A 26,292-nucleotide genomic window follows, 5' to 3' on the forward strand; every position below is an offset into this window, starting at 1 on the left:
TGCCTGCAACGCGCCAGGCACTGGGCTAAGTACTGGAGACTGAAGGAGAATCAAAGACATGGTCTCTGACCTCAAGGAGCTCAAGTCTAATGGGGAATACACAGAAAGACTGATAAAAATCTTGGTAATCTGCTCGTGTCTTTGATAGCTCTCAGAAACACAACCATGGCAACAAATAATGTTTTCAATAATAATTCTGATGCTCTACATTCTGATGTTTTATGCCCTTGAAAGTCCATTGATGTGGATGATCTCATCTGGTTCTCACCACAGCTTGTTGTTTGTCCATTGTTCTCAAAGAAGACCATGACATCAGGAAGGTGCTGTCATGACATGCAAGTGAATTGGATTTCAGTGAGGCAGGGTTGTGCAAAGTCACCAGCCTCGCTCTCTCCTCCAGAGCCGTCCAGGTCCGATGGCAAGATATAGATCAGGTTGACTAGCAATGGCCTGGGATAGAGTGGGAAACTGAATAAAAGAACAATCTGCCCAAGAATGGCCAACCTTCGTCAGACCACATCTGGAGTTTTGTGGTTAGAGAGGACATAGGCAAGCTGGGGAGAATTCACAAATTCACAAGAGGGCACTGAGGCTAGTGAATAGCCCCCACATCATGAGCATCCATTGAAGGAACTAGGGATGTTACCCTGAAGAACAAAAGACTCAGACTGAGGTCTTTAGGTAGTTGGAAAGATGTCAGGTGGAGAAGGGCTTAGCTTTGTTCTGTTACGTCTCAAGGAGCAGAAGTAGAACAGTGTTTGAAAGTGCTGAGAGGCAGTTGAGACTTCCTCCTAGTGAGAGCTCTCCCAAAGTGCAATAGGCCACCTTGGAAAGGGACAAGTTCTCTCTAATATGAGGCCTTTAAGGAGAAGCTGGATAGATATTTGTTGAGTGTGTTGACATGGGTCTTACTTCCTGATATGAGCTGGGCCAGATGGCCACGAGAGCCCCCATCCGATTCTATGATTGTATCATCCTTTGTTTATTCTCAAATTGTGATATACATAATGATGACAATTTAAATGGAAAGACCAAATATCACAAAACAATCAAAAGTAAATGTTGCCAAATTGCAAAGTGTAGCTATGGCCCCAGGAAGAGATATAAGGAGGTGGTCCCAACCCACCCCTTTGCAGAGGTGGGAGATGGGGGAGGGGCAGATGTAGGGGAAGGTGTGAATTATTGCATGTCTTTTTCACTTTTTTGATCAGTTTTGACCATTATTTTCTCTTCCTCTTCTTTAAAAAAAATTCTTTGTTATTTGAGATGGCTTTCTGGGAAGAGGAGGGGGAGAAATTTAAGTGATGTGAAAACAAACTATATCAATAATTTTTTTTAATTGCACGAAAAAACTTTGGACCTGGGAGATTAAATAATTTGTGTACAGGAGGCGATGTGGCATTGTGGGAGAAAAAGCTATGGGCACGGCATTAGAGAACCTGGATTCAAGTCTCGGCTCTGCTACTTACTATGTGACCTTGGGTAACTCCATCACCTTTCCGAGTCTCAATCTCCTTTTCCAGAAAATAGGAATAATACTACTTATCCTACTTGTCCCATAGAATTTTTATAAAGGTCAGACAAAATAGGGTATGAAAAAGTTGTCTTTAAGCTATAAAGCACAGCAGTCACAGAGTCCCCAAATTTGGGAGAAAGAACAGACCCCAGCAGCCATCTGGTCCAACCCTCACAAAGAAAGGACTCACTAGTGTAAAGGGCTATACAACTTTCACAGCCTCAGAGTGCATTAAGGCTTTTTTAGACACCTCATACATATGTGTAGTATGTTTGTGTGTGTGTGTGTGTGTGTGTGTGTGTAGCACAGTTTTACTTGTGTTCAGGTATCATAGACATAAATCAACAAATATTTATTGAAAATGCACTGGATGTAACAAGTAATGTAATGTCCTTATTGCAAGCAAATTATGCTGTAATTGGGGAATCAAGGTATAAATACTTAGGTTCCCTCTTTGGCCCTTCCCAAACAGGGGCCACCTAAAACCTATCCAGGCTGCTTGACTACTTATGTAGCTTCAATGAGATGGAGTCAACAGCGGTATTCCAATCCTGAGATGGAGGATCGCCAGGCCTTAGTGTGTGTTTACTCTGCACTGCAGAAGCCCTGGCATCTGACGTAATGATAGAGTCTAAGAATCCAGGGCCTTCCCTCCTGCACTGTCAGGATGCCAAGGCCTGTCCATCTGCCCTGTCCATGAGCTTCCTTTTATGTATTGTCTCTCCTAATTAAAGTGTGAGCTTCTTGAAAGCAAAGATTAGCTGGCTTCTTTCTGTTTGTATCCCCAGAGCTTAGCACATTGCTTGGCACATAGGCAGGACTTAATGAATACTTTTTTTGCTCATTCCTTGATGTAACATTAAATAGTAAAGCCAGCAGGGTTACTGGATGGTGTAGGTGTGCCCCAGCTGATCACTTGAAAATAGGCTACTAGGTAAAATGATGTTATAGGGGGCAGTTAGTGCCGAGGTAGATAGGAGATATATTCCCTAACTCTCTCTTTTTGTTTGCATTTATGTCCCCAGAGAAGAGGACACATAGTAAAACTTTTAATACAACCAGGTCCTGAATAGTGTGAATAATGAATCTCATGAAGGATTCATGACCCCATGAAGGGGTCACTTTATTCGAATTCACTATTCAAAGTTAAAATTATATGTAAAATCTAATAATTGCTTCCAGCCCAATGGAAATATGCAATAAGAATTCAAATAATAAGACCATTTCACAGGCTCCAATGTATACGCTAACCGGACCCTGGTTGTAAATTCCTGTTGACTTCATTTGCTAATTTGATCAAAATTCAGACTATGTAATGACTTAAAAATTATCTTTCCAGGGCTATATGGGGGAAAAAATGGCTCCATCACTGCACAGCATAATACTTGGGTTGCCCTGGTTACTTTTTTCTGTTTTTAGAATGAGGTTACTTACACCATTTCAATTTTCTGTTTCAGGCCTATAAAGCGAGGAGACATTTTGCCACCAGAGAGAGGCCGAGAAGTTGCCAAGGAGCTTGGAATCCCATATTATGAAACAAGTGTGTTTGACCAGTTCGGTATCAAGGACGTGTTCGACAACGCAATCCGAGCGGCGCTGATTTCCCGAAGACACCTGCAGTTCTGGAAATCCCACTTGAAGAAGGTCCAGAAACCTTTACTTCAGGCACCATTTCTACCTCCAAAAGCACCTCCACCAGTTATCAAAATCCCAGAGTGTCCCACCACGGGTATGAACGAAGCTGCCTATTTATTGGACAATCCGCTGTGTGCCGACGTTATGTTTGTCCTTAAGGATGAGAAGCATATTTTTGCACACAAGATTTACCTTGCTACCTCCTCTTCCAAATTTTATGATCTTTTTTTAATGGAATGTGAAGAGTCTCCCAGTTTTGTTGAAGGCACTTGTCAAAAAGAAAAGCCCAGTTGGGACTTTCCAACAAGGACTTTGAGTCTTGATACTGATGAAGAAAGTGTGGAGGCCGCCTCAGTCCCATTAGCTTCTGAAGGCCGGACATCCCAAAGTGAGGGTGTGCTGAAAGAGCCAGAATTGGGAGCTGGGGACCACCCTCCAACCACCAGAGACTTGTCCACATGGAGCAAAGGGTTCATTGACATGCACAAAGAAATGCTAGTCAACCCTATTTCAAATAGAGTAGGTTCTGTGACCGTGGTCAGAATGGACTCTTCCCTTCAGTTGGGTCCTTTTAGGACCCTGCTTCAGTTTCTTTATACAGGGCAATTAGATGAAAAGGAAAAGGATCTGATGAGACTGGCTCAGATTGCAGAGATCCTAGAGGTATTTGATTTGCGAATGATGGTGGAAAATATAATGAACAAAGAGGCCTTCATGAATCAGGAGATCACTAAGGCATTCCATGTCAGGAAAGCCAACCGGATAAAGGAATGCCTTAGCAAGGGGACATTTTCAGGTGAGTGGGTCCAACGATAATCCAGGTAGTTGTCTCGTGGGCTTCTTTTATGTTTTTTAGAAATAGTGGCTTAGACAAGAAGGAAATGAGAAAATAGGTTCCTTTGTGGCAGGCATGTGTGTTAATCACAGCCATTATTCAAAATTCACCCCCAAAAAGCCTTCTGTGAAGCTTTCTTTCTCTACTTCACCTATCCCTCTTTCCTCTCACTACTTATATTCACCAGGAATGGAAAACCCAGCAGTGCTAGTACCATTGAGGTGGCACTGAACAAAGCTGTTGGTGTCACTCTACCACTCCCTATTTTACGTCCCTCACTCCTTCATTCCATTTTAGCTCTCCTTTCCCTTCTCTTCCTGGCCCAACTTTCTCACTTTCCTCTTCTCACTTTTTTTTTTCTCCCCTACTTATGCCTTAGACCCACCATTGGTACCACGGTTCCTGGAGGTATCGCCTAACCCTTCTGGTGGTGCTCAATGATTTGTTGGTCCCTGGAGGATACCGTATTTTGTATTTTTTACTTCATTGTTGTTTTCGTACTGTTTTTTTACACATAGATTTTAGCACCTGCCCTTTTAGGACAGGGGTCAGAGTTCCTTATTTTATGACTTCCTTCACCACCTCTCTTTGTGATATAGATCAGGAAGTGTTTATTGGATGAATTTTACTTTTGACAACCAGAGTGGACCATAGCCTCACAAGTTAACATGGGCCAATAGCCTTAAAGAAAAAAATAAAACACTCAGTGGAAATAAATCAAATATATTGAACTTGTCCCCTTGTTTTCTGTTCACAGTTTTGGTTCTGATGGAAATCTGTATTCATAGGCAAAGCTCAGTTATATTTTTAAGCATTGATCACTTGGCCCTCCTAGCATGTTTGTCTTTAAAAAGTGACAGAATATAATGGGCCCAGGTGAGAGGGAACTTGGAATAGAATCGGTAAATATGGCAGACAACCTGGAGTGGCTGTTCAAGGGCTGGATTTGGAATTAGAAGACTGCAAATCCTGGCTTTGCCACTTCCTCCCTCTGTGACCTAAGGCAATACCTTACCCTCTTGGGTCTCAGTTTCCTTATCTACAAAATGAGGGGATTTGTCTAGAGGACCCTGAAGGTCTTTCTCAGCTCTAAACCTCTGAATATATGATCCTACAGTAGGGATAGCAAAGCCATCACAGGTTGGGAAACCTCTTGTTTAAGCTATCCATCAATAAGGTGGACTTAGGACTCTATTTCTTCATTCCCGAAGCAGATGTGACGTTTAAATTGGATGATGGGGTGATAAATGCCCACAAACCACTGCTTATCTGTAGCTGTGATTGGATGGCCGCCATGTTTGGAGGATCATTTGTGGAAAGCGCCAACAGTGAGGTACATATCTATTATAAAAGAAAAAATTGTATTATAATTTCTTTACAAGTTATAGGAGAATGAGAGGACTGAACACCATGCCATACGAGGATTGGTAAAAGAAACTGAGAAAAAACTTGGTGTAGGGTGATGGGGAGGATACTTCCTTTATTTTGAGTTTGAAAGGCTATCATGTGGAAGAGGGATTAAACTTTGGCACTTCACAAATGTTTATTGACCTGACAACTTGACTTGAAATAGAACCCCCCCCCCAAAAAAAATAACAACCCTTTTCAAAGTGAGGAGAAACCAGTCACTTGTGCATAGGGCTCTTTGACTAAGCTGAGAGGAGGAGAGGCAGAAGGGAAGGACATTAGATAGCCTCTAAGATTCTGGCCAGCTCTGAACCCTGAATATGTGAACAGTTTAGTTTATGCCAAAACAAGAAAGCAGCACACAAAACAGAAAGTGTTCTGGTGCTTCCGTTACTGAAAAGTCTGGGCCTGCCAGTTGAGTCAGTGGCCAGCCTTCAGAGGCTGCCAGGGAGACTAAGCAGGGGCCCAAGATGGTCAAGGTCAAGCACGGAGTTAGGAAGGAATGCCGTCAGAGCTGACTTCACAAATGCTAATCCTTTTTATCCCTCTCAGAACTGACAGAGATAGTCCTCAGATTAAGATGATACAAGATAGGACCAAAACAAACATTTAACCAAGGAGATAGAGCCCAGTTGTATGTGTTTGTTGACTAATTAGTGTTTTCTTCCCCCCAAATAATAATAACAACAACAATAATAATAATAACTGACATTTATAATGTGCTTTAACCTTTGCAAAAATATCCGTTTTCTTATTTGAGCCCCATAATAATTCTGTGAAGTAGGTCTTATGCACAGTATTATCCCCGTTTCATAGATGGGGAAACTGAAGCATGGAGTAGTTAAGTGGCCTGCTTCTGGTCATCCAACTACCTTACTATCACAGGTAAGATTCAAGCTCAGGGTTTTCTTGAACCTTCTTGCAGAGACTACCCCATGAAAAGACAAAACCTCCAAACCCCTACAACTAGCACACCATTATATATTCACCTTATCACCATGAAGGCAAGGCAGGTTGAATCATGTGTGTTCAGTGACTGTAGTGCATTTACTTTGCTTACTTCAGTGGTTTCTAAACTTTATGTAGCAGGGCTTCCCCCCATATCAAAAAATTGTACCTCTTCCCCCCCATACATCCATGTGCCCACACACTTTTTATAACCCAGTCTGTGCTGGTGATGAAGAAAACACACACACACACACTCAAATTTGACCTCCCATGTCATCACTGTCAGTCACTTTTGTTGACTTTTGATTAGAACTTTGTTTTCTTATGAAAAAAGTAGATCACTTATGTGGGGGTTGGGTCAGGCAATATGTAACAACTTTGGCCATTGCTTTGTTCTGCCTCTCTCCTTCCCCTAGGGTCGCGTGCCCTCTAAGGGTTCTTGCTTCACAATTTGGAAAATTCTGGGTTATTAAGAATGTCCACATTCCATTTTTCTCTCTTACTTTCTGGATCTCCTTCTTCACTCTTCCTTCCTGCTTCCCCTGTAGTGGTCCCATTGACTCCGTCCCCTGGGCAAAGTTTAAAGTTGTGAAGGCTGTAGTGTAGAGGGGCTGAATAAGGAGAATCTTCCAAGTCACATCCTTCTCGCAACATCTTGCTTCCGAAGAATTATAACTCTTTGCTAGTGACATAATAATTTCCTTAGCAAACCTCAGAGAATCAGTAAAGGAACTAATTCAAACAATCCATAGATTCAGTCCACCCAAAAAATTATTATTATTATTATTGTTGTTGTTGTTATTGTTATAGTCACCTCATTTTCATTTCGTGTATACTTCTATATCTATGTACAAACTGTGCCCTTCTGTGGAATGATGTTCTTTGAGAGTAAGAGATTGTTTTACTTCTGTTTTTATATTCTGTACACCTGGCACATAGGAGATCCTTAGTAAATATTTATTGATTGATTGATTGATTGATTGAGTCAGCTGAGTAGCAAAATACAAAATAAATCCACAAAAAAAATCATGAGTGTTTTTACACAGAACTAACAAAAAAATAGGAGTAAGTGATAATATGAGAAATTCCATTCAAAATAATTGCGAAATGAACAAAACATCAAGGACAAAAGACACTCAGGACTCAGACAAAGCTACCAAAGACACTTCATTGAAAGAGAGGAAGACATAAATGGAGATCTACTTAGTGTTCATTGTTGGGTCAATGGCAACTTAGTGAAAATGGCGACCCTAGATAATTGACAGATTTAGTGTTATACCAACTAAACTACCCCAGGAAATATTTGCTAGGACTAGATTGCATAGTGAGAATCAGAGCCTTCACTTAATGGAAAGGAGCAGGTATATGTGTTAAAGGTGAGGCTTCTATTTTCAGAGGAGGGGAAGGCAGGGCAGAGCAGTCACTGAAGGACTCCTTGATTGATTGAGGGTAGTGAGTCAACCTGTGGACTTACCCTTCATCCCAGATCATTTTTATTTCAGAATTTCCTGGTGAGGCTACAGTTTTTACAAACAATTAAAAGTCTATTTTTCCATAGCATTGTTACAAATGATATTGGGCTAACCTAATACTAAATGGGAAAACAATGTCCTTGTTGGTATGCTTTTAATATTTTTTTTAATTGTTTAATACCTTGGAAGATGCTGTATTTCACTTATATTTTTCTCATTACTTTTAATGTAGCAGTAAGCATAATTCTCTCCCCAGAAGCACTCAGCACGGGATTCATTAAAAATACATACCCAGATTGTAGTAAGCAATGCTCTGGAGGGGAATGCTTGCTCACTCACGTGAGACCATTTTGGATTATGAGCCTAATAGTCTGAGTTGATCTTTGCAATTAAAATGATAAAACAACAGAACTTGAATATGCAAAATATGGTACAGTCTTGACATGTGATATATAGTCTTCTTTTCTCCCTTTTTGTGGTCTTAAAATTTTAGTGCCTTTAATGATTGTCCCTGTGACCTTTCTCTTATTAAAAAAAAAAAAAAGACAGGGAACACACAGCTTATGTGACATTGTGCACCCACAGTCCCCCCACCACACCGGGGAAAGGAGACAGGTGTATCCTGGAGAACATTCATCCTTTGGTTTTGTTTGTTTTGGTTTTTTTTTTTTTTCAAATGCTCCCTTCATTTAGTAGAATGAACATTTTAAAAATCCAATTCCTAGATAAGTATTTGACTCCCTCTGGACTTTTTCCTTAAAAGATGCTAAAAATAGCTTCTTGGGGCTTTTCAAGTTAATTCCAAAGTTTGGAACTGGAGCAAGAGCCTTGAAAAATCAATCCCGGGAAGGAAATGGGTTCCACAGGGAGTTCAGTTTTTCTCACTTGCGATAGCGGGCCACGCATCCTGCCTGCTGCAGCTGAGGAAGACGCTGGTGCTTACCGTGGCAGAAGGATGATAGATTTGTACGGAGCCCGGAGGAAAGGCCAGGTCACAGGCCCAGGCGGACGGACGTCAGCGCCCAGCAGGGACAAAGGGAGCATGGGGCAGCACCCCTTGCTGGCGTCTGTCATCACATGTTGCCTGGAATGATTTGTTTTAGTCTGTGAGATGGGGGAGAAGGGAGAGCCGGCTGAGGTAATTTTAGCATCTTCTTCGTGATGGACACATTCGCTTTATTTTTCTTGGAGAAACGTCCCAGGATACGCTCCTAACAAAAACATACAAAGACGCAACATTTGAAAGATTGCTTCCCCAGCTGGGTTGCCCTGGGAGGTGGCTGATTCTGCTGTCATGCAGGACAACTGCCGCTGGTGGGAAGACCACCGGATGGGCAGTGGAGGTCCTGGGTTCGAATCCCAGTTCTTTCTGCCTAGGTGATCTCGGGCACATCCCTTCCCTCTGTTTAGCCCTCAGCGACTGGAATGAGTGACCTCTCATGCCTCTTCCAGCTCCAAATCTGGGCTCTCAGAAGTGCCGATTTACCCCCAAAGTTTAGTTCAGCTCGTCGTTGAAGTTTCAAGGGGGATGTTTTTGCAGTTAAGTTTGATAAAATCTAATCCTTTTGTATCCCCCACGGTGGATCGTGGTAGGCATTTAATGAATGTTTGATGACTGACTAAGGCGCGCAGATTTTTAGAGCTGGAAGCGATCCTCTATACCGTCTAGTTGATTTCTCTCCCCCATTTTGCAGATGAGAAAATTGAGACCGAGAGATGTTGGGTGACACGTCCAAGGTCACAAAGACAGTAGGTAAAAGAATGGAGATTTGAGCCCAGGTCCTCAGACTCCACATCCGGCATTCATGGAGGCCTAGATTTAGAACTGGAAAGGATCTCAGAGGCTAACCCTCCTCATTTTATAGAAGATATTCGAGGTCATGCACCCGAGATGAGATCTGAGCGTGCGTCCTCTGATCCCGGAGCCCACTTTCCACTGTATCAGTCCCTCTGGGACTTGTTTTCCTCTCCTGTAAAATGAGGGAGAGTCAGTCCAACCCTGCTTTGGCCGTAGCACTTGTCCCTGGGGTCCCTGGAGACATCGTCTGTTTGCAGGAGAGACGTCTCATCTTTAAAAACAAAGCAGTAATCATGTAAGACTTCAGGGTGTTGCCGGCAGACGGCCGGTCGGGCCGAGCAGCGCGGGCCCGGGCCCGGCCCTGCGGAAGGACGCCCTCAGCCTCTGCCTTGTCTTTCCAGGTGGCCTTGCCCAGTATTAACAAGCTGTCGATGCAGGCCGTGCTGGATTACCTGTACACCAAGCAGCTGTCGTCCTGCCTGGACCTGGACACGCTTGAATTAATTGCCTTGGCAAACAGATTCTGCCTGCCGCACTTGGTTGCTCTGGCAGGTAAGCTTTCTGCCTCCCCTGGGCGGGGCAGGGTGGGGCATCTAGAGTAGCCCTACTCTAGCAGTCTTGACGTGTGATGTATACTCTTCCTTTCTCCCTTTTTATGGTCTTAACATTTTATAATCATTTTCCCTGTGACCTTTCTCTTATTAAAAAAAAAAAGACGAGGAACACACAGCTTATGTGACATTGTACACCCACAGCCCCACCACACACACACACACACCGGGGAAAGGAGGGAACATTCATCCTTTTTTTAAGCTCCCTTCATTCAGTAGAATGCACATTTTCAAAAATTCAGTTCCTAGATAAGTATTTGACTCCCTCTCGGCTTTTCCCCTAAAGGGTGCTATAGTAGGGACTGAAATAATTGTGAACGCACATAATCCTGGAATGTCCAGGCCGGGAACACCCTTTCCTCAGCCGCCCAGAGCTGTCCCTTCTGATATCCCCAGGGTATAACAGGATCCTTCTGGGCCTGGAAGATTGTCCTAGAGGTGGCCTTGGGGTCTCAAAGGCCACTCCTCAGTCTGATGGAGCCCAGGCCCCACCGAGGACCCGGTTTCTCGTGAAGATGAAGGCAAGTTTATTATCAAGTTTGCCCCAGAGGAATGAATTGTTCAGCCACATCAGCCCCCCAAAACCAGATCATCTAACAGGTTAAAGAGAGTCTGAGAGGTCCGTGAGTGGAACAGAGTGGTACAAAATGTAGATGGAATGTGGGCTGGATTCCTTATGGGGTCATAGAGTGTGAGTTAGAGTATTTATGGGGTCATGGAATGGGGTCACAGAACGTGGGTTGAATTGCTTCTGAGATTATGGAATGTGGGTTGGATTGTTGATGGAGGCATGTATGTGGAGGGAAATGCAATTCAACAAATCTTGATTGCACACCTACTATTTATCAGGCACTATGCCAGGTATTGGGGCAGCCAAGTGGCACAGTGGGTGAGGCGCTGGGGCCTGAAAGACTTGTCTTCCTGAGTTCAAATCTGACCTTAGACACTTACTAGTTGTGTGATCCTGGACAAGTCACTTTAACCCTGTTTGCCTCAGTTTCCATTTCTGTAAAATGAGTTGGAGAGAAGGAAATGGCAAACCACTCCAGTATCTTTGCCAAGAAAACCCCAAATGGGATCACAAAGAGTCAGACACGACTGAAAAATGACTGAACAACAATAATAGCAGAATGCCAGGTACTAGGTATACAAATCAATCATTCAATCAACAAGCATATATTAAATGCCTACTGTGTGCTGGACACTGTTTTAGGTCCCAGGCATGTGAAATAGTCAGTCAAGAAGCATTTAGTAAATGCCTGTTGTATGTCAGGTACTAACCTTGCAAAATAATCCAGAAGCATTTATTAAGTACCTACTGTTTGCCAAGTACTTGCTTGATACTGAAGATACAAATCCAAAAATAAACATAGTATCTGTTCTCATGGACCTTGAACAACAATTAAACAGAGCCCCTGCCCTGAAGTAAATAGGAGGTAATTTGATGATGAGTAAGAAAGCATTACATCATCAAATTGAGTAAACATACCTGTTATTACGTCCCTATTGTGTGCATATCTCTACCATAGATTCTGAAGGGAAATTAGATGAGGCCCCTGCCCTCCTGAAACTTATAACAAGTAAGGGTAACTTTTTTTTTTTTTGACCAGCCCTGTGATTCTATTGGTATAGAGAATTCTCCAGGAGTAAATTCCCTCCGCCAGTGCAGATCACCACCTCCTGCTGTGCAGGAGCACCAAGAATTGAAGTGACGTGGCCAGGGTCACACAGCCAGCGTGTCAGAGGTGGGCCCTGAACCCAGGACTCCTGCCTCTTTGCCAGAGCTCTGTGCATTAAGCCACGCTGCCTCTCCCAAGATACTCTAAAGCCCAGTACTACGTAAGTGTTTAGAGAGTTGTAAAATGACGTGTGAAAGGGAAGGTCATTCCAGCGGGGGGATGCATCACCAGTAAGTCTTCACCAAGGAAATGAGCCCTGAGTGGGGTTTCAGAGGATGAGCAAGTTGGGAGCTCAGAGGCTGTCTAGCCCAACTCTCTCATTTTACGGATGAAGAAAGTGAGGCTCAGAGAATTCAAGACTAGCCCCAAGTGATGTCAGAGGTAGGACCAGAACTACTGTTCTTGTCACTGTACTTGCTGCTTCCAGTCGAGAGCCACTGGAGGTAATTCTGCTGGAGTAGTCTAAGAAGATCTGTGCATAAGAATGAGGCCGCTGCAGCATGAAGGATGGATGGAGGGGGAGATCTGCAGAGGAAAGAGAGAGTTTTGCAGTAGCCTTGGTTAAGGGGCAGAGAGAGAGGGAATCAGTAAGACCTGGCAACTGATTAGATGTAGGAGGGGAGGCAGAAAGGTGCCAATATCCACAACTATCACAGAAGAAAAAAGGCTTAAACCTAGCCCCAAATGACCACCCATCCCAGCCTTCCAGCCGCGACCGCGGTATGCCATGAGAATGACAAAATCTTGCGCACATTAGGTGCTAGATAAATGTTTATGAAATGAAACTGGCTTGGTTCAGACGCAGCACTGAAGGAAAACTTGTTCCCAGGGAACCAGCTGTAAGCAGAATGGATGAAATGTTTGCCAAAACACGCTAAGTAGCCAGATCATAAAGTAAGCGAAATGAAGAGGTCACCAGGAGTCTACCGCCTCCCTCCCAGGCGCACTCCCCAGACTCTGCTGTGGATTCACCCTCCTTGTATCTGTGTTGTCCATAAGGGGCCGTAAATGCCTTCATCTCTTTCAGCAATGTAAGTTCAGTGAATGTTTGCCTAGTCTCAAGAGAAAAAAGCCTGATCATTTGGAAGAGAAGAGACGGGAATACCTGGATAGAGGGAAATTCACTCCCCATGTAAGAGGTGGAAATTCAGAACCAGAAAAGTTCATGCTTTAAGGCATAGGTTCTTAACCTTCTCGTGTCCTGGGCCCCTCTGACCATCTGGGGCCTCGGATGGAGTGAGCCTCTTCTCACAATTGGGCTTCTAAATGCACACAGCAAAGTAACGAGGATTACAAAAGAGGTGTTGAAATGCAATCATTTCCAAAAAATTGTTTTTAAGTTCCCCAAGTTAAGAATCCTAGATTTAAAGAGATGGAAGGAGATGAGATATTCCAAGCCAAAGTGGGGCCAAAGACTGGGATTGAGACAAAATTCCAGTTTTTTAATTGCTCGGCAACAAAATGGAAATTCTGCTCCTGAATGGTCCCGGGGCACATTCATTTAGCCCCTCAGTTATCTCTTCCTGGTGACTGAAGGTCTCACTGAGCTTTATGGAACAAGAGGCTTTGTATTTGGTTGATTCATTTTTCCAGCCTTTAGGACAGGTATAGGAGGCCCTACACTTCAACTCATTACCTCTCCCTCCTGAAAAACACCCTCCTTTCCTTCGAGGGCCCCTCCATTCTTCCTTTTTGCCACCAAAGAGTCATCTTTGTATCTTTGCTCATCTCTACCCCCTCCAAATCCACTAAGTTTTAAAATTCATTGTAACCAATCTGTTTGGGGCCCTCATCACCTCTTGCTGGGACTACTCAAGTAGCTTCCTGATTGAGCTCCAGTCTCTCTCCTCTCCACACAGATGGCAGATTGATCTTTCTAAAGTACTTGTTACCTCTGCGCCCAAGAAGCTTCACTGGATTCTCATTGCCTTTTGGGTAAAAGATAAACTCCTGAATTTGACATTAGAAGTCCTTTACAATCTGGCATCCTTACTATTTTTTCTACGTCAATTAAACAGTATTCCTCCTCAGTACTTTGTGCCTCAGCTAACCTGGCCAACTTGTTCACCATATGTGACTTTCCATCTCCCACCTCCTTTCCTTTGCTCAGGCTGTGCCCCATGTCGAGAATGCTCTGCCTCTTCACCTCTGCCTCTGGGTACCCCTAGACCCCTTTAAACTAAGTTCAGGTGCTTAATCCTTTAAGATGCCTTTCCTGATCCCCTAAGTTGATCATACCCTGCCCAATCATGGTTGATTTATTTTGTATTAACTCCTGTGTATTACTTGTGGCCACCTTGTAATCCCCTGGTATAATGCAAATTTCTTTCGTGTCTTACTTTTGTGCTTGAATTTCCAGCACCTGACAAATAGGGTACCCTTAGAAAGTTCTTCTCGAGGAGGAATATTTAGGTGATGTAAAAACAAAAGATAAAAAAAACACAAGTAAATGTTTTTAATTGATTTTATATATACACATATAATCGATTAAAAACATTTACTTGTTTTTATTGATCTTTTGTTTATGTGCATGTATGTGTATGTGTATATATATGTATGTATACACACACACACACACACACATATCAGGTGCTGGACTTGGAGTCAGCAAGATCTGAATTCAAATCTACCTCTTATACTTACTAACTCTGTGACGCTGAGCAAGCAAAGTTACACTTTCTTGGCCTCCATTTCCTTACCTGTAAAATGAGGAGACTGGACCCTTTCAGCCTGAAATTTATGAGCCTGTGATCCTATGCCTCAATGTCCATCATGGACCTTAGAACTCTCTAAGATCCTTAAGTTGAAGACGCCAATCTATGTTAGTAGATGAAATTCCTCCCAGGGAGCTGCCCATGCTGAAGCCACAAGTCCAGTGGGGGAGGGGGAACAACATGGTCAACTTGTCTGGTGCCAGGAATGGAGAAAGAAGCTTGAGTCGGCAGCAGACTGCTGGAAAGCGTGAAGGGTCCTCCAGCTGTTGGCTGTCGCCCAGATGTGAGAACCAGCATATTCTCACGTGTCATTGCTGCTGCCCAGAAGAGGCCCAAGAGCCTCAGCTGAGGTGGGTCATGGGCAAGCCACTGGATGTGGAGTTGGCAAAGCCAAGTTTGACTCTTCACTTTAGTGCTCCGGCTGGACGACTGTCAATAAGCCCCTTTGCCTTTCCGAGACGCGGTTTCCTCACCTGGAACGTCTGCCTCACAGCACAGCTATCAGTCAAATGTTTTAGGTGCTGAGGATACAATAACAATCACAACTATACAAGCCCTGCCCTCAAGGAGCTTAGGTTCTATTGAAAGAAAAAAAAATACTGTGCACAGATAGTAATAATGATATTTATATAGCACCTGCTACATGCCAGGCACTGTACTAAGCGCTTTTCAATAACAATCTTATTTGATCCTTACAACCACCCCAGGAGGTGGGTACCATTAGGATTCCCATTCTATTTATTATTTATTTTTGCTTTGTGAACTTTTGTTTTATTTCCAAACTCTCTCCCTCCCTCCACCTATAAAGAAGACAAGAAATATGTTACCTGTTCGTTATACATATGAAATATGATCCCTATTTTACAGTTGAGGAAACTGAGGCAGACGGGTTAAGTGACTTGCCCAGGGTCACCCAGCTCGTAGGTGGATTCTCACTGGTCCAGCACTGTGTCTAATGCGCCACCTAGAGTCCAAATGTGTAATGTGCTTTGCAAACCTTGGAAGTTCTCCAGAGACATTGGTGGTTGAGAGCTGTGAATAGCACTCACCTGTGCCCGCCTCTTCTTTCTCCCTCAGAGCAGCACGCGGTGCAGGAGCTGACCAAAGCGGCCATGAGCGGGGTCGGCATCGACGGGGAAGTGCTGTCCTACTTGGAGCTGGCCCAGGTTTGTCACCGTTGGCTTTTTACCTTTCCCACACCCTCCTGCAGTGGTCATAATGCTCTTCCAACATCCCACCCTGCATCTGACCAGATAAAGGTATCACCACTTGGTCCCAGAGGGTGGCACCCTGCGTCTGCAGCACACATCTGAGCTGTGTGACCCAGGGCAAGTCACTTCACTGTTTGCCTCAGTTTCCTCCTCTGTAAAATGATCTGGAGAAGGAAATGGCTAATCACTCCAATATCTTTGCGAAGAGAGCTTCAAATGGGGTCACAAAGAGTCGGAAACGATGGGACACCACCACCTGAGGGGGATTTGAACTCCAGTCTTTCTGACACCAGGTCATGCCACTGGGCCTCCAAACTGCATGTACCCTACAAGCCTTCACCACAAAAGTACAGGGCTAAAGCACATGCATTCTGGCTCTATTGTCCAGTTTGAAGTTTGTTTACTGACAGAAATCCCAGCTGTCTAAAATAGGGAAGGTGTGGATTGAAAGGATGGGGCAATCTTAGGCTTTAGAACTAGGAAACACCTTCCACATGCTCTCACCCAACCCCCTCGGATCATGGATGAAGAAAGGCGGGGATGGGGTAGGGAAGGAAGTACTTTTTCCCTGGGTCATGCAGGTAGTAAGCAGCAAAGTCAGAATTCAAACACAGATCCTCCAACCTCAACTCCAGGCCCCTTTGTCCCACATGATTATGATTCTCTTTGATAATTAATCCAGTTTCTGGCTGCTTACCCCTTTTGGGCTGCTTGCTGGGCCATTTCTAGGGAGAGAAAAAGATCCTAGACCCCACCTTCCCAAATTCTTGCTCCCATGCCATCAACACCTCCCTAAATTGTTATGTATTTGCCGGATAAGAAGAAAAAGGTATGGACCTTGGAGTGATTGATCCAATTTGTCATCCCTCAGCCAGGTTTGGTCATGAAATCTTTGTTAAGAAAAGCATACATTAAAAAAAAGGTTAAAGTCAAGTAATTGAAGGAACATAATGCTGTGTTTAAAGCAGAAAAGGGGGAAAATCATAACTTGAAAAAAATCTCAATTTTAGAGGCAGCTGGCAGAAAGTGTAAACCTGAGGTTAGAACTTAAAATGCGAATGGATGAAGTCAATTCAATAAAAAAGTAAAAGAACGCATAAGAAAACAAAAGAAAAGCTCCATTTTCTGAAACAAATCAGTGTCGTACGGGCTTTTCCCCATACACCCATTTATTCAGTAACCTTTTGCTGAGAATGTATTGTGTTCTGGGTACTTACACAGAAACCAAAGCTGCCCTCAGGAAGCTTACATTCTCACACCCCATCAGCTTGGGACCTCGAACATCCCATTGCTGGGGCTTCCTGGAACTTCTTAACGATGACTTTAGTGAGTGCCCCTATGTTAGAAACAGCCAGGAGATACAAAGCATAGAGCACTGGATTTGGAGTCAGGAAGACCTGGGTTCCGATCCTGCCTTGGACACTTCTTAGACTATGTGACTCTAAGCAAGTCACTTAACCTCTCTGTGCCTCAGTTTCTTCACCTGTAACATAGGGATAGTGATTTTTGCTGTTGAGTTGTTTCAGTCATGTCTGACTCTCTGTGACCCCATTTTGGGTTTTCTTGGCAGAGACACTGGAGTGGTTTGACATTTCCTTCTCCAGCTCATTTTACAGAGGAGGAAACTGAGGCAAACAGAGCGAAGTGGCTTTCCCAGGGTCACACAACTAGTAAGTGTCTGAGGCCAGATTTGAACTCATGCAGATGACAGCAGTATTCTCCCAGTCATCCAAGTTTGTAACCTCATTGTCATCCTCAACGACGTCTCTCCAACTCACCTCACATTTCCAGTCTCTTACCAAGTCTTGTCATTTTTACTTCCCAACATCTCTCATATGGTCCCTTTTCTCCCTGCTCAGACAGCCACCACCTCTCTCCTGGACCATTGCTTATTGGTGTCCCTGCCTCAGTTCTCCCGCTTCTCCAATTTATCCTCCATTCAACTGCCAGGAGGATTTTCCTGTAGCGTCGGTCTGCCCGCGTCACCTCCCTCCCAACCGTTAACCTCCAAGGGTCCCCTATCACTTATCCCCGGGTCAAAGAGAAGGCCCCTCGCGGGGCATTTAAAACTCTTCACAATTTGCCCCTTTCTGACCTTTTCAGTCTTATATTTTACTCCCCCCCATACAGTCTGTCATCCAGCTACACTGCCCTCTCTGCTGCCCCTCTTAGAAGACATTTCATCCTCTCCTGACTCCATGCCTTTACAGTGCCTGTCCCCCATACCTGGAATGCTCTCCCTCCACCTCTGCCTCAGTTTCCCTGGCTTCCCTTTTTACAGGAGGTCTTTCCTGGTCCTCCCAGCTCCTAGAACCTTCCCCTTTCACATTACCATTCATCTGTTCTGTATGTAAATGAGGAGGAGGAGGATGGTGATTAATTCTATGTTCTCACTCCTGTTAAAAAGTGAGCTTCTTAAAAACAAGAGTCCATAGGGGCAGCTAGGTGGCGCAGTGGATAGAGCACCAACCCTGAAGTCAGGATGACCTGAGTTCAAATCTGGCCTCAGACCAAACACTTGACACTTACTAGCTGTGTGACCCTGGGCGAGTCACTTAACTCCAACTACCTTCAAAAACAAAACAAAACAAACAAAAGCAAAGGTCCACAAATTTGCCTTTCTTTGTATCTCTAGCATGTAGCCCATTGCGCTTAAAACATGCTTGTTGTCCAAATGGAATCTAAATCCCAAATACAAAAGAAGAAGTCTCTTTTTTTGGGGGGGGGCAATTGGGGTTAAGTAACTTGCCCAAGGTCACACAGCTAGTAAGTGTCAAGTGTTTGGTCTGAGGCCAGATTTGAACTCAGGTCCTCCTGACTTCAGGGCCGGTGCTGTATCCACTGCACCACCTAGCTGCCCCAGAAGTCTCTTTTTCTGGACCCTCAGTAACAATCCTCATGGTGCAGGGTATTAGGAAGAGAGGAGCCAAGTGGGACTCCTGGCTTTGTCAGTGACCTCCCTTCCTTTCTCTCTGGGCTTCAGCTCCTCCCCATCCCCCTCCCATCCCCAGAAAATGAGGGGGTTGGATTCACTGCTCTTCAAGGTCTGAGCCTATGATCTGGCCTTCTAGCCGCCCCCTCTGTGGTTTTGCCCAGTCTGTTTCCTGTACCTTCTCACCTCTGGGAACCCTCCACTCCCTGCAAGGCTCAGCTCAGGTGCTCCTTTGGACATGCGGGCCATTCCTGTTCCCCCAGCCTGACAGTGCTGCTCCCCCCCCCCAACACAGAGACTTGGTTTTTATATTTTTTAACTTGGTCCTCTAGTAGAGTGTAAGCTGTATGAGGGCAAGGATTGTATCCTCAGAGCTTAGCCCCTGACCTATAGTCATTGAAAGTCGATGCACCGAATGTTCCCCCAACAACAAAGCCTTTTCCCCACTTCCCCACTCACCCCTTCCTTCTTTGTGCCCAGACTTCAGGGCACTGAGTGACCTTTCTCCTCTCCTCCCCGCAGTTTCACAATGCCCATCAGTTGGCAGCGTGGTGCCTTCATTACATCTGCACCAACTACAACAGTGTTTGCGCCAAGTTTCGCAAGGAAATCAAAGCAAAATCTCCAGGTGAGAGAAGCAATTGTCCTAGAGACCCCAGACTCCTTGATGGTGCCCCTGGTTCTTGGTGTCCTTGGAAAGGCAGCAGAGAAAATAGAGGAAGATTGCTGCGGGGCTAGTTGAGAACTCTCAGAATCAAGATGCCCTTCTTTCCTCACTCCTTTTTTCCTCCCTCCCTTCCCATTTTCCTCCCCTCCTCTCTCCTGGAAGGGGACATCACATTGGCTAGAAATAGTATCTTCCTGGGAGCATACGTCATAACTTTATATGTACTTTTTCAAGCTAATCGACGCACGCCAAGGTGCAGGAGCTTCATTATTCAGTCTCCAGAAGCCGTGGGTGCTTTTCTAAGAGATAGAGTCATACTGAATAGTTTGATGGCGTCCCGTGACAAGTGCATGGTGGGCATAGAGTCATCAATCTCTGTCGGTCCACAAGTGAGGAGCCACTCACTGCTCTAGAATCAGTCTGCCTTTCTCTGGAATCACAGAATAACATACACTTAGGTTGTAACCCTCTAGACTTGCAGCCCAGATTTTTTTTTTATATGTTTGTGGCCTGGTGCATTTTCTAGACTCGGAACATGGCCCTTTGTCCAGACTCAGGGTTTGGCCCTTTGTTCTTCTGCTTACTGCCCAGTGCTTCTAGAGACTCTCAAATTTTCTTTCTAGACCCAAAGCCTGGCATCTTTTCTTGCCTCACAACAAAACACTTTTTCTAGACTCACTACACAATAGTTTTTTCTAAATTTGCATCCTGGCACTTTTTACTCCTCTCAAGGCCTCATATTTTTAATTGGCTCTTGGCCCTGTGCTATTTTGAGTCTCACCACCTAATGCTTTTACTAGACTCATCATCCAATTTTTTCCCCTCTGGTCTCATACCTAACACAAGACTTTCTCGAAACTTGTGACTTAGTGTTTTGTTTTGTTTTTTTCCTAGACTTGCAGGTGGGCACTTTTTCTGGGATCACAGCCTGGCAGTTTTCCTAGGCTCTCTGCATAGCACTCTTTCTAGATTAACAACTGATATTTTTAGCTTTCGGGTCCAGCACTTTTTCTAGACTCAACCTAATGCTTTTTTCAAGACTCATAACCCTGATCCCAATTCCAAGTCTAATCCTTTTTCTTGACTCGTGGCCTAATATTTTTTTAAAAACCTCAGTCCAGTTCTTTTCCAGGCTTTCAGCCTGAAGATTTTCCTAGAGTTGCTGTCCAAGTCTCTTTCTAGACTTGACATTATTTCTAGACTCACAGTCCTAGCATTTGTTTCTAGCATCATGACCTAGCAATTAGTCTAAAAGCATAACCCAAGACTTCTTCTAGGCTCTTGGCTGGATGCTACTTTTTTCTAGACTCACACTCAAGAACTCTTTTTCTAGCCCCATAATCTAACACTCTTTCTAGACTAATGTTTTTTCAAGGTTCATGCCTTATCAGCTAGCTCTCACCTTGCCTAGGCTCCTGCCGTAATACTCTTTCTAGACTTACTCACCCAACCCTTTGTCTGAGCTCTAGACTCTCTTTCTGGACTCATGACCCGCTTTTTTTCTAGACCTCCTTTCTTGCGGTTCGTCCAGCTCACAGTCTTAACTCTCCTCATTGTCTCATTCTCTGTCCACCAGACAATCAGGAATACTTTGAGAGACACCGCTGGCCACCTGTTTGGTATTTGAAGGAAGAAGACCATTACCAGCGTGTGAAGAAAGAAAGAGAGAAGGAAGAGCTCGCACTGAATAAGCACCACTCCAGACGGAAATGGTGCTTCTGGCACTCGGCTGCCACGGTCGCCTGAGCGAGCAAGGAGAGAACCCCAGGAAAGACCCACCCATCCCCCCAACAACAGCAACAACCACAACAATACTGTAAAATTAGTCGTCGTCGTAGAGATGAGATGAAGGTCAGGGTTTCAGGCGCTGTTTGGACTCTCCATCTGTGCGTTTACCTTCCAGAAATAACAAAGCACAATCTCCCTAGAAATGAGCCTGGATGACCGACGCTGTTGCTTAAACTGCATTCCTTCGACTAATATGTATATTTTTGGTTAGGGAGCGTGATAAACTTAGTCCATTATGACAATTTCTTTTTATACAGAAAATCCAGCATTCACATTTCAAATTCCAAATTGGAAAAAAAAATATTTTTCTATGGTCTTGTGAATTTTGTTGAGACTAAAATACTATGTATTGCTTAATTTTACAGGCCACAAATTAACCACGAGGAGCCAGCCCCATGATTAAGTTGTAACTGTTGGCCCACAGATGGACATGAGCACTGAGGCATCATTACATAATGAGACAGTTATTCCCACAGTTGGAAGGAAAGTGTTAGAATGAAATTCCCCAAACTGTGAGTTAGGGAGTATTTAATCTTTGTCCTTCTAAGCAACATTGGTATAATTAACAAGTCAACTCCAGGAGCGGGTATTTACAGTATTTGCTGTGTAAGTGGTAGTAATTATATGATTATGTGTGCCATGTAAAATATAGTGATATCAAATATTCTGTTGTTGAAAGTGTCTAGGTTGAAGAGGATAATCTTCATAATCATTAGAAGGGCTTATTAAATCCCAGCATTATCCAGGGCCAACTCACTGATGGACCTGAATACAAAGAAAGAGAATTATGCTGTTAGTTTTTGGGTGGTTGTCATGGCAGTTGGGGTGGGGTATTCCTTGATATTTGCAGGGTCTCTGCATGTGTACTTTCTCTGTTGACTGGAATCAGACGTTGTTGACAGGGTGCGTTCCAGGCCCTTGGCTCATCCATTCAGCGTGCTCACATCTCGCCCCCCTGAGCTGGGTTGCTCAGCACTGCCCTTCCCCATGGATTCCCTCATGGAATTCAGTTCCTCTCTTTCATTCTTACCAAGGAAAATTCGTTCAGCTGCATCTTAAGAGTCAGGAAGCCTGGCATCTCTTCTAAAGGCTGAAGACACCTGGGAAAGGGGGCATCTTATTGGAGACTAGGAGAGCTGAAGACTCACTGAGAACTCTACGGGTTTGGAAGCAAGTCCTTCATGAGTTAGGCATGGCTGTTTTGCCAGTCTGAGCTGGAACAGAGGGTCAGGAACTTGGAAGCTTTTTAGCTGAGTAGTCTCCCATTGACATCTCCATAACAGAAATGACCAGCCCATATGAAACAGAATTCCAAGGACTCAGCTGCATACCCACAATGGTCCTGGGTGTGGCGGGGTCAGGGTTGGTTCCCATTGTCGCTTGGTATGCTAACATGAAAGGACTCTTTTTTTTTTCATCTTAGGGTTATAAGAAGAGGCAGTTGAACACAAACCCCAGTGCTGCAGATCAGGGAAGAATTTCCAGATGACAGCCATATGCATTTTTAAAATATATGTATTCAGGTTAGAGATGGATATTTATTCCTGGCTGTAGCAGCACCCCAGGGCAATGGAAACTACTTAGCATTGGATGACATCAGGGACCTAAGCTTATAGGAGAGACTCCTTGAAAGAAAATCAGAAGAGTATTTGGTACCCCCCCCCCAACCCTGGCAGTTTGCACCATCCCTTGATAAAGGAGATCTATAGAAAGAGAATGATACCGGTATAGTAGCTAATACATTATTGCTTCGGAGATGGGGTAGGCAAGAGGGGAATAAGATTGGGAGGGTAAAAGCCAAGATGAGTAAAAAATTAACATCTCTTCTATCATAGCAGTTGGGTTTTTAACAAAAATTGCTAGTCAGTTTTGTATAATCAAAGCTCTTGTTTGAGTGTAATCTTGCCAAAACAAAACAAAAAAACCAACCATGGATGGATCTTGGTGGCCCTGGGGTATATGCAATAATCTCCACTTGACTTTGTTCTCAGCTGCTGAAACCAAGTGGCTGGTTCATTTGGTTAATGGTGGCTATGGCCTTTACCCTTGGTGGTTTCATTTTCTGTTTTTTATTTCACAGAAAGCCAATAAAATTGTTTAGCTATAAAATAATGACTCCAACTATTTTGTTTGCCAAGGAGGATCCGTATCTTGTGCCTATAAGGACAATAGCAGGGTTGTAACAGTTGTAAAAGGTGACTCTGGATAAAGGGGACTGTGGCATGCATGAAGTCCCATCTCCCTTCCAAGTGAGGGCCTTCTAAGAGCAGTCCTTGGGATGGGATGCTGGCTCATGACTGGTTGTCAACTCTCTGCAGAAGAGTTACATAGCATTTGTGGTCATCTCAGTAACGTCATCAAAGACGCAGAGAAGGAGGATACCTCTGAGGCCCAGTCTAAAAGGTCTTGTTTGCACAGGGAGTCAGTGGCAAAGGCAGACTGTAAACTTCAAATACATTGCAGAATCCAGAAGACCTGAGTTCAAATCCTGCCTCAGATACTTATAGCTCTGAACCTCCCTTAGCCTCAGTTTCCACATCTATAAAGTGAGGGAGTTGGAAATGATGACCTCTGAGGTCACCTTTGGCTCTCCAAATCTACGATCCTATGAAAGGGGTTTTTGATCCAGGCAATCAACATGAATTTGTTAAGGGCAAGGAATAGAAAGACCAAAATGATATAGTGCCTGCCCTAAAGGCGCTTACATTCCATACAAAGAAACAACATCCACAGAAAGCTCCACCCGGCAATGGCATGGAATGATGTTGGATAGGTGCCGTGAAGACAATCCTTCACTCCAGGAATGAGGCCAATCCTTCCCCCCTCCCCAATTTCTTGGTCTGAGGGGCTTGGATTAGACACTCTCAAATGCCTTGGAGGTCTAGAAGCTGTGATCCTGAGGTTGAGGGATTAGGGAATGCCTTTTGGAATCCATTCCTTCAATGAACAATTATTGAGGGTTTGCTGCCCCCTGAGGATACAGATACAGAATGAACAGAAACAAAAAGAGCACTTGCCTTCAGGGAGCTTCTATTCTATCATACACACATAAGCAGATAGAAAAAACATAAAACGTAGTCTGGGGGCCTGGGCAGAGTCCTAGAAAATCAAGGGGATCGTTTCAAAGTAGTTTGTTGTGAAAGGAGCTTAGGATTTAGGCTAAGGGTTACATGAGTCAGTCAATAGGCATTTATTATGTGCCTACTATGTACTAGACCAGGTGCTTAGTGCTGTATGGGGTCCTAACCCTAATTCTATATGTAATCCATTGGACCCCTGAGTAAAGTCAGAGAAATACCTGAGTTCAAATCCAGCCACAGACACCTTCTGCAAGAGGTCTTGCCTGTTCCCCCAGACTGTAAATTGCTGCCCCACATTCCTCAAATTTCTTTCTGCATTTTTTGGGGGGAGGGCAGCTATGTGGTGCAGTGGATGGAATGCCAGGCCTGGAGTCAGGAGGTCCTGAGTTCAAATCTAGCCTCAGATACTTACTAGCTGTGTGACCCTGGGAAAGTCACTTTACCCTGTTTGCCTTGGTTTCTTCATCTGCAAAGTGAGCTGGAGAAGGAAATGGCAAACCACTCTAGTATCTTTGCCAAGAAAACCCCAAATGGGGTCACAAAGAGTCAGACGCAACTAAAACAAGTGAACAATGATATCAACTTTTTTTTTCTTATTTCCTGGTCTGTCCATATTGCTCCCTTTCTTGCCCTCCAGGGCAAGGGCAGTTTGACTTTCATCCCTCTGTCCCCCTTACCTAGTACCTGGAGCATACAACGTATATAATGAGTGCTTGTAATTGAAGCAAACCCCACATCCTGCCGGTATCACCATCACTTGAGTATACTTGGGGATGTATCCCTATGAATATTGCAACATAAACTGGATACCCTCCACATACACCCAAGCACCAAGCAACAATGATTTCAATTTGGTTTGGGGTTGGCTTTTCTTTTCCTTCAGAGGAATTTAACACTGCTAAAAATGTGATTCAGAGCTATGGAGTTGGCCTCATTTTCAGCATCTATGTGCGTGTGTTTGAGTACTAACAAAGCTTAAAAAAAACCCTCCCCAGCAGCTCGTGGCCAGTGCACCACAGGAACTGACTGAAGTAAGCCCTCTCAACCTCCCGTGTATTTTTTTGCTCCAAAATGCTCGTTGATGAAATCGTTTCATAATTCAATAATTTCATTTCTTTGGGGGCATACTGGGCTCTGCTTTTGTACTTTTTCCAATAGAATTCTGGTGTCCTGTGCCACCCAAAATGTTTGGGCTTGGAAAGAAATCTTGAAGTGTAACCATGGGACCAGCCTCCCTCCCCAAGAACATTGCTGGAGGAAAGGGAAAAAATGCTTTTCCCTTGAGCTGACTTTTAAAAGCACACGATGTCCCCAGAAACTGTGCCTGTCTTTGCTTCAGGCTATTTAGGCTCCTAGTCTTTTAGAACAGGTCCAATGAGGGTGGTGCATCAAAGGCGTATTTACAGGTGACTGTCTACAAAATATGGAAATGATGGAAATGATTCAGAAATGGATGACACTCAAGAGAATGCCAAGCAAGGCTGTGGCTCCCCCAAACACAGAGAGGAAGCAGCCTAGGGTGTGGTGAAAGAGGAGGGGGGTGGGCAGCAACATGCCAGCCCTGGCTCTAGCTGGCTTCTGAGGCTTTGTTTGTGCACTTTACACACCTTATCCCATTTGAGCCATCAGTCCATAAGCATTTATTCATTTATTATTTAGCATTGCAACAGCCCAATGAGGGGAGAGCGTCACTGGTAGTATTAGCCCCATTTTACAAATGAAGAAACTGAGACTCAGAGAATGAATGAAAAAGATTTAAGTGCAAAGCACTGGGGGTACAAATTCAAAATCAAGACAGCCCCTGCTGTCAATGGACTCATGTCCTAATAGAGGAAGATAACCCAAGGTCACATAGCTAAACAATAGCAGAGAGTATAGAAGATATGGCAAATGTCCACAGTGGATAGAATGCTGGACATGCAGTCAAGAATGGCTGGAGAATCCTGCCTCCGACACTTAGAACACTGTGACCCCAGGCAAGTTAATTAACTTCTCTGGA

At 44.1% G+C, this 26,292-nt stretch overlaps 1 protein-coding gene across 6 annotated transcripts in view; it reads left to right on the plus strand.

Annotated features, from left to right (window-relative positions):
- Positions 1–22,919, plus strand: part of RHOBTB1 (Rho related BTB domain containing 1) — a 198,999-nt gene extending 176,080 nt beyond the window's left edge. For all 6 annotated transcript variants that reach the window (XM_027840640.1, XM_027840644.1, XM_027840641.1 and 3 more), the window contains 6 exons: positions 2,974–3,947; positions 5,201–5,319; positions 10,013–10,163; positions 15,693–15,781; positions 19,281–19,386; positions 21,002–22,919. In XM_027840640.1, the coding sequence (XP_027696441.1) occupies positions 2,974–3,947; positions 5,201–5,319; positions 10,013–10,163; positions 15,693–15,781; positions 19,281–19,386; positions 21,002–21,171 (1,609 nt within the window). In that variant the 3' untranslated portion in view covers positions 21,172–22,919. The remainder of the gene's footprint in view (positions 1–2,973; positions 3,948–5,200; positions 5,320–10,012; positions 10,164–15,692; positions 15,782–19,280; positions 19,387–21,001) is intronic.
- Positions 22,920–26,292: the final 3,373 nt, after the last annotated feature.

Source organism: Vombatus ursinus, unplaced genomic scaffold (assembly GCF_900497805.2).
Source record: "Vombatus ursinus unplaced genomic scaffold, bare-nosed wombat genome assembly UNPS02014847.1, whole genome shotgun sequence".
Taxonomy (NCBI): domain Eukaryota; kingdom Metazoa; phylum Chordata; class Mammalia; order Diprotodontia; family Vombatidae; genus Vombatus; species Vombatus ursinus.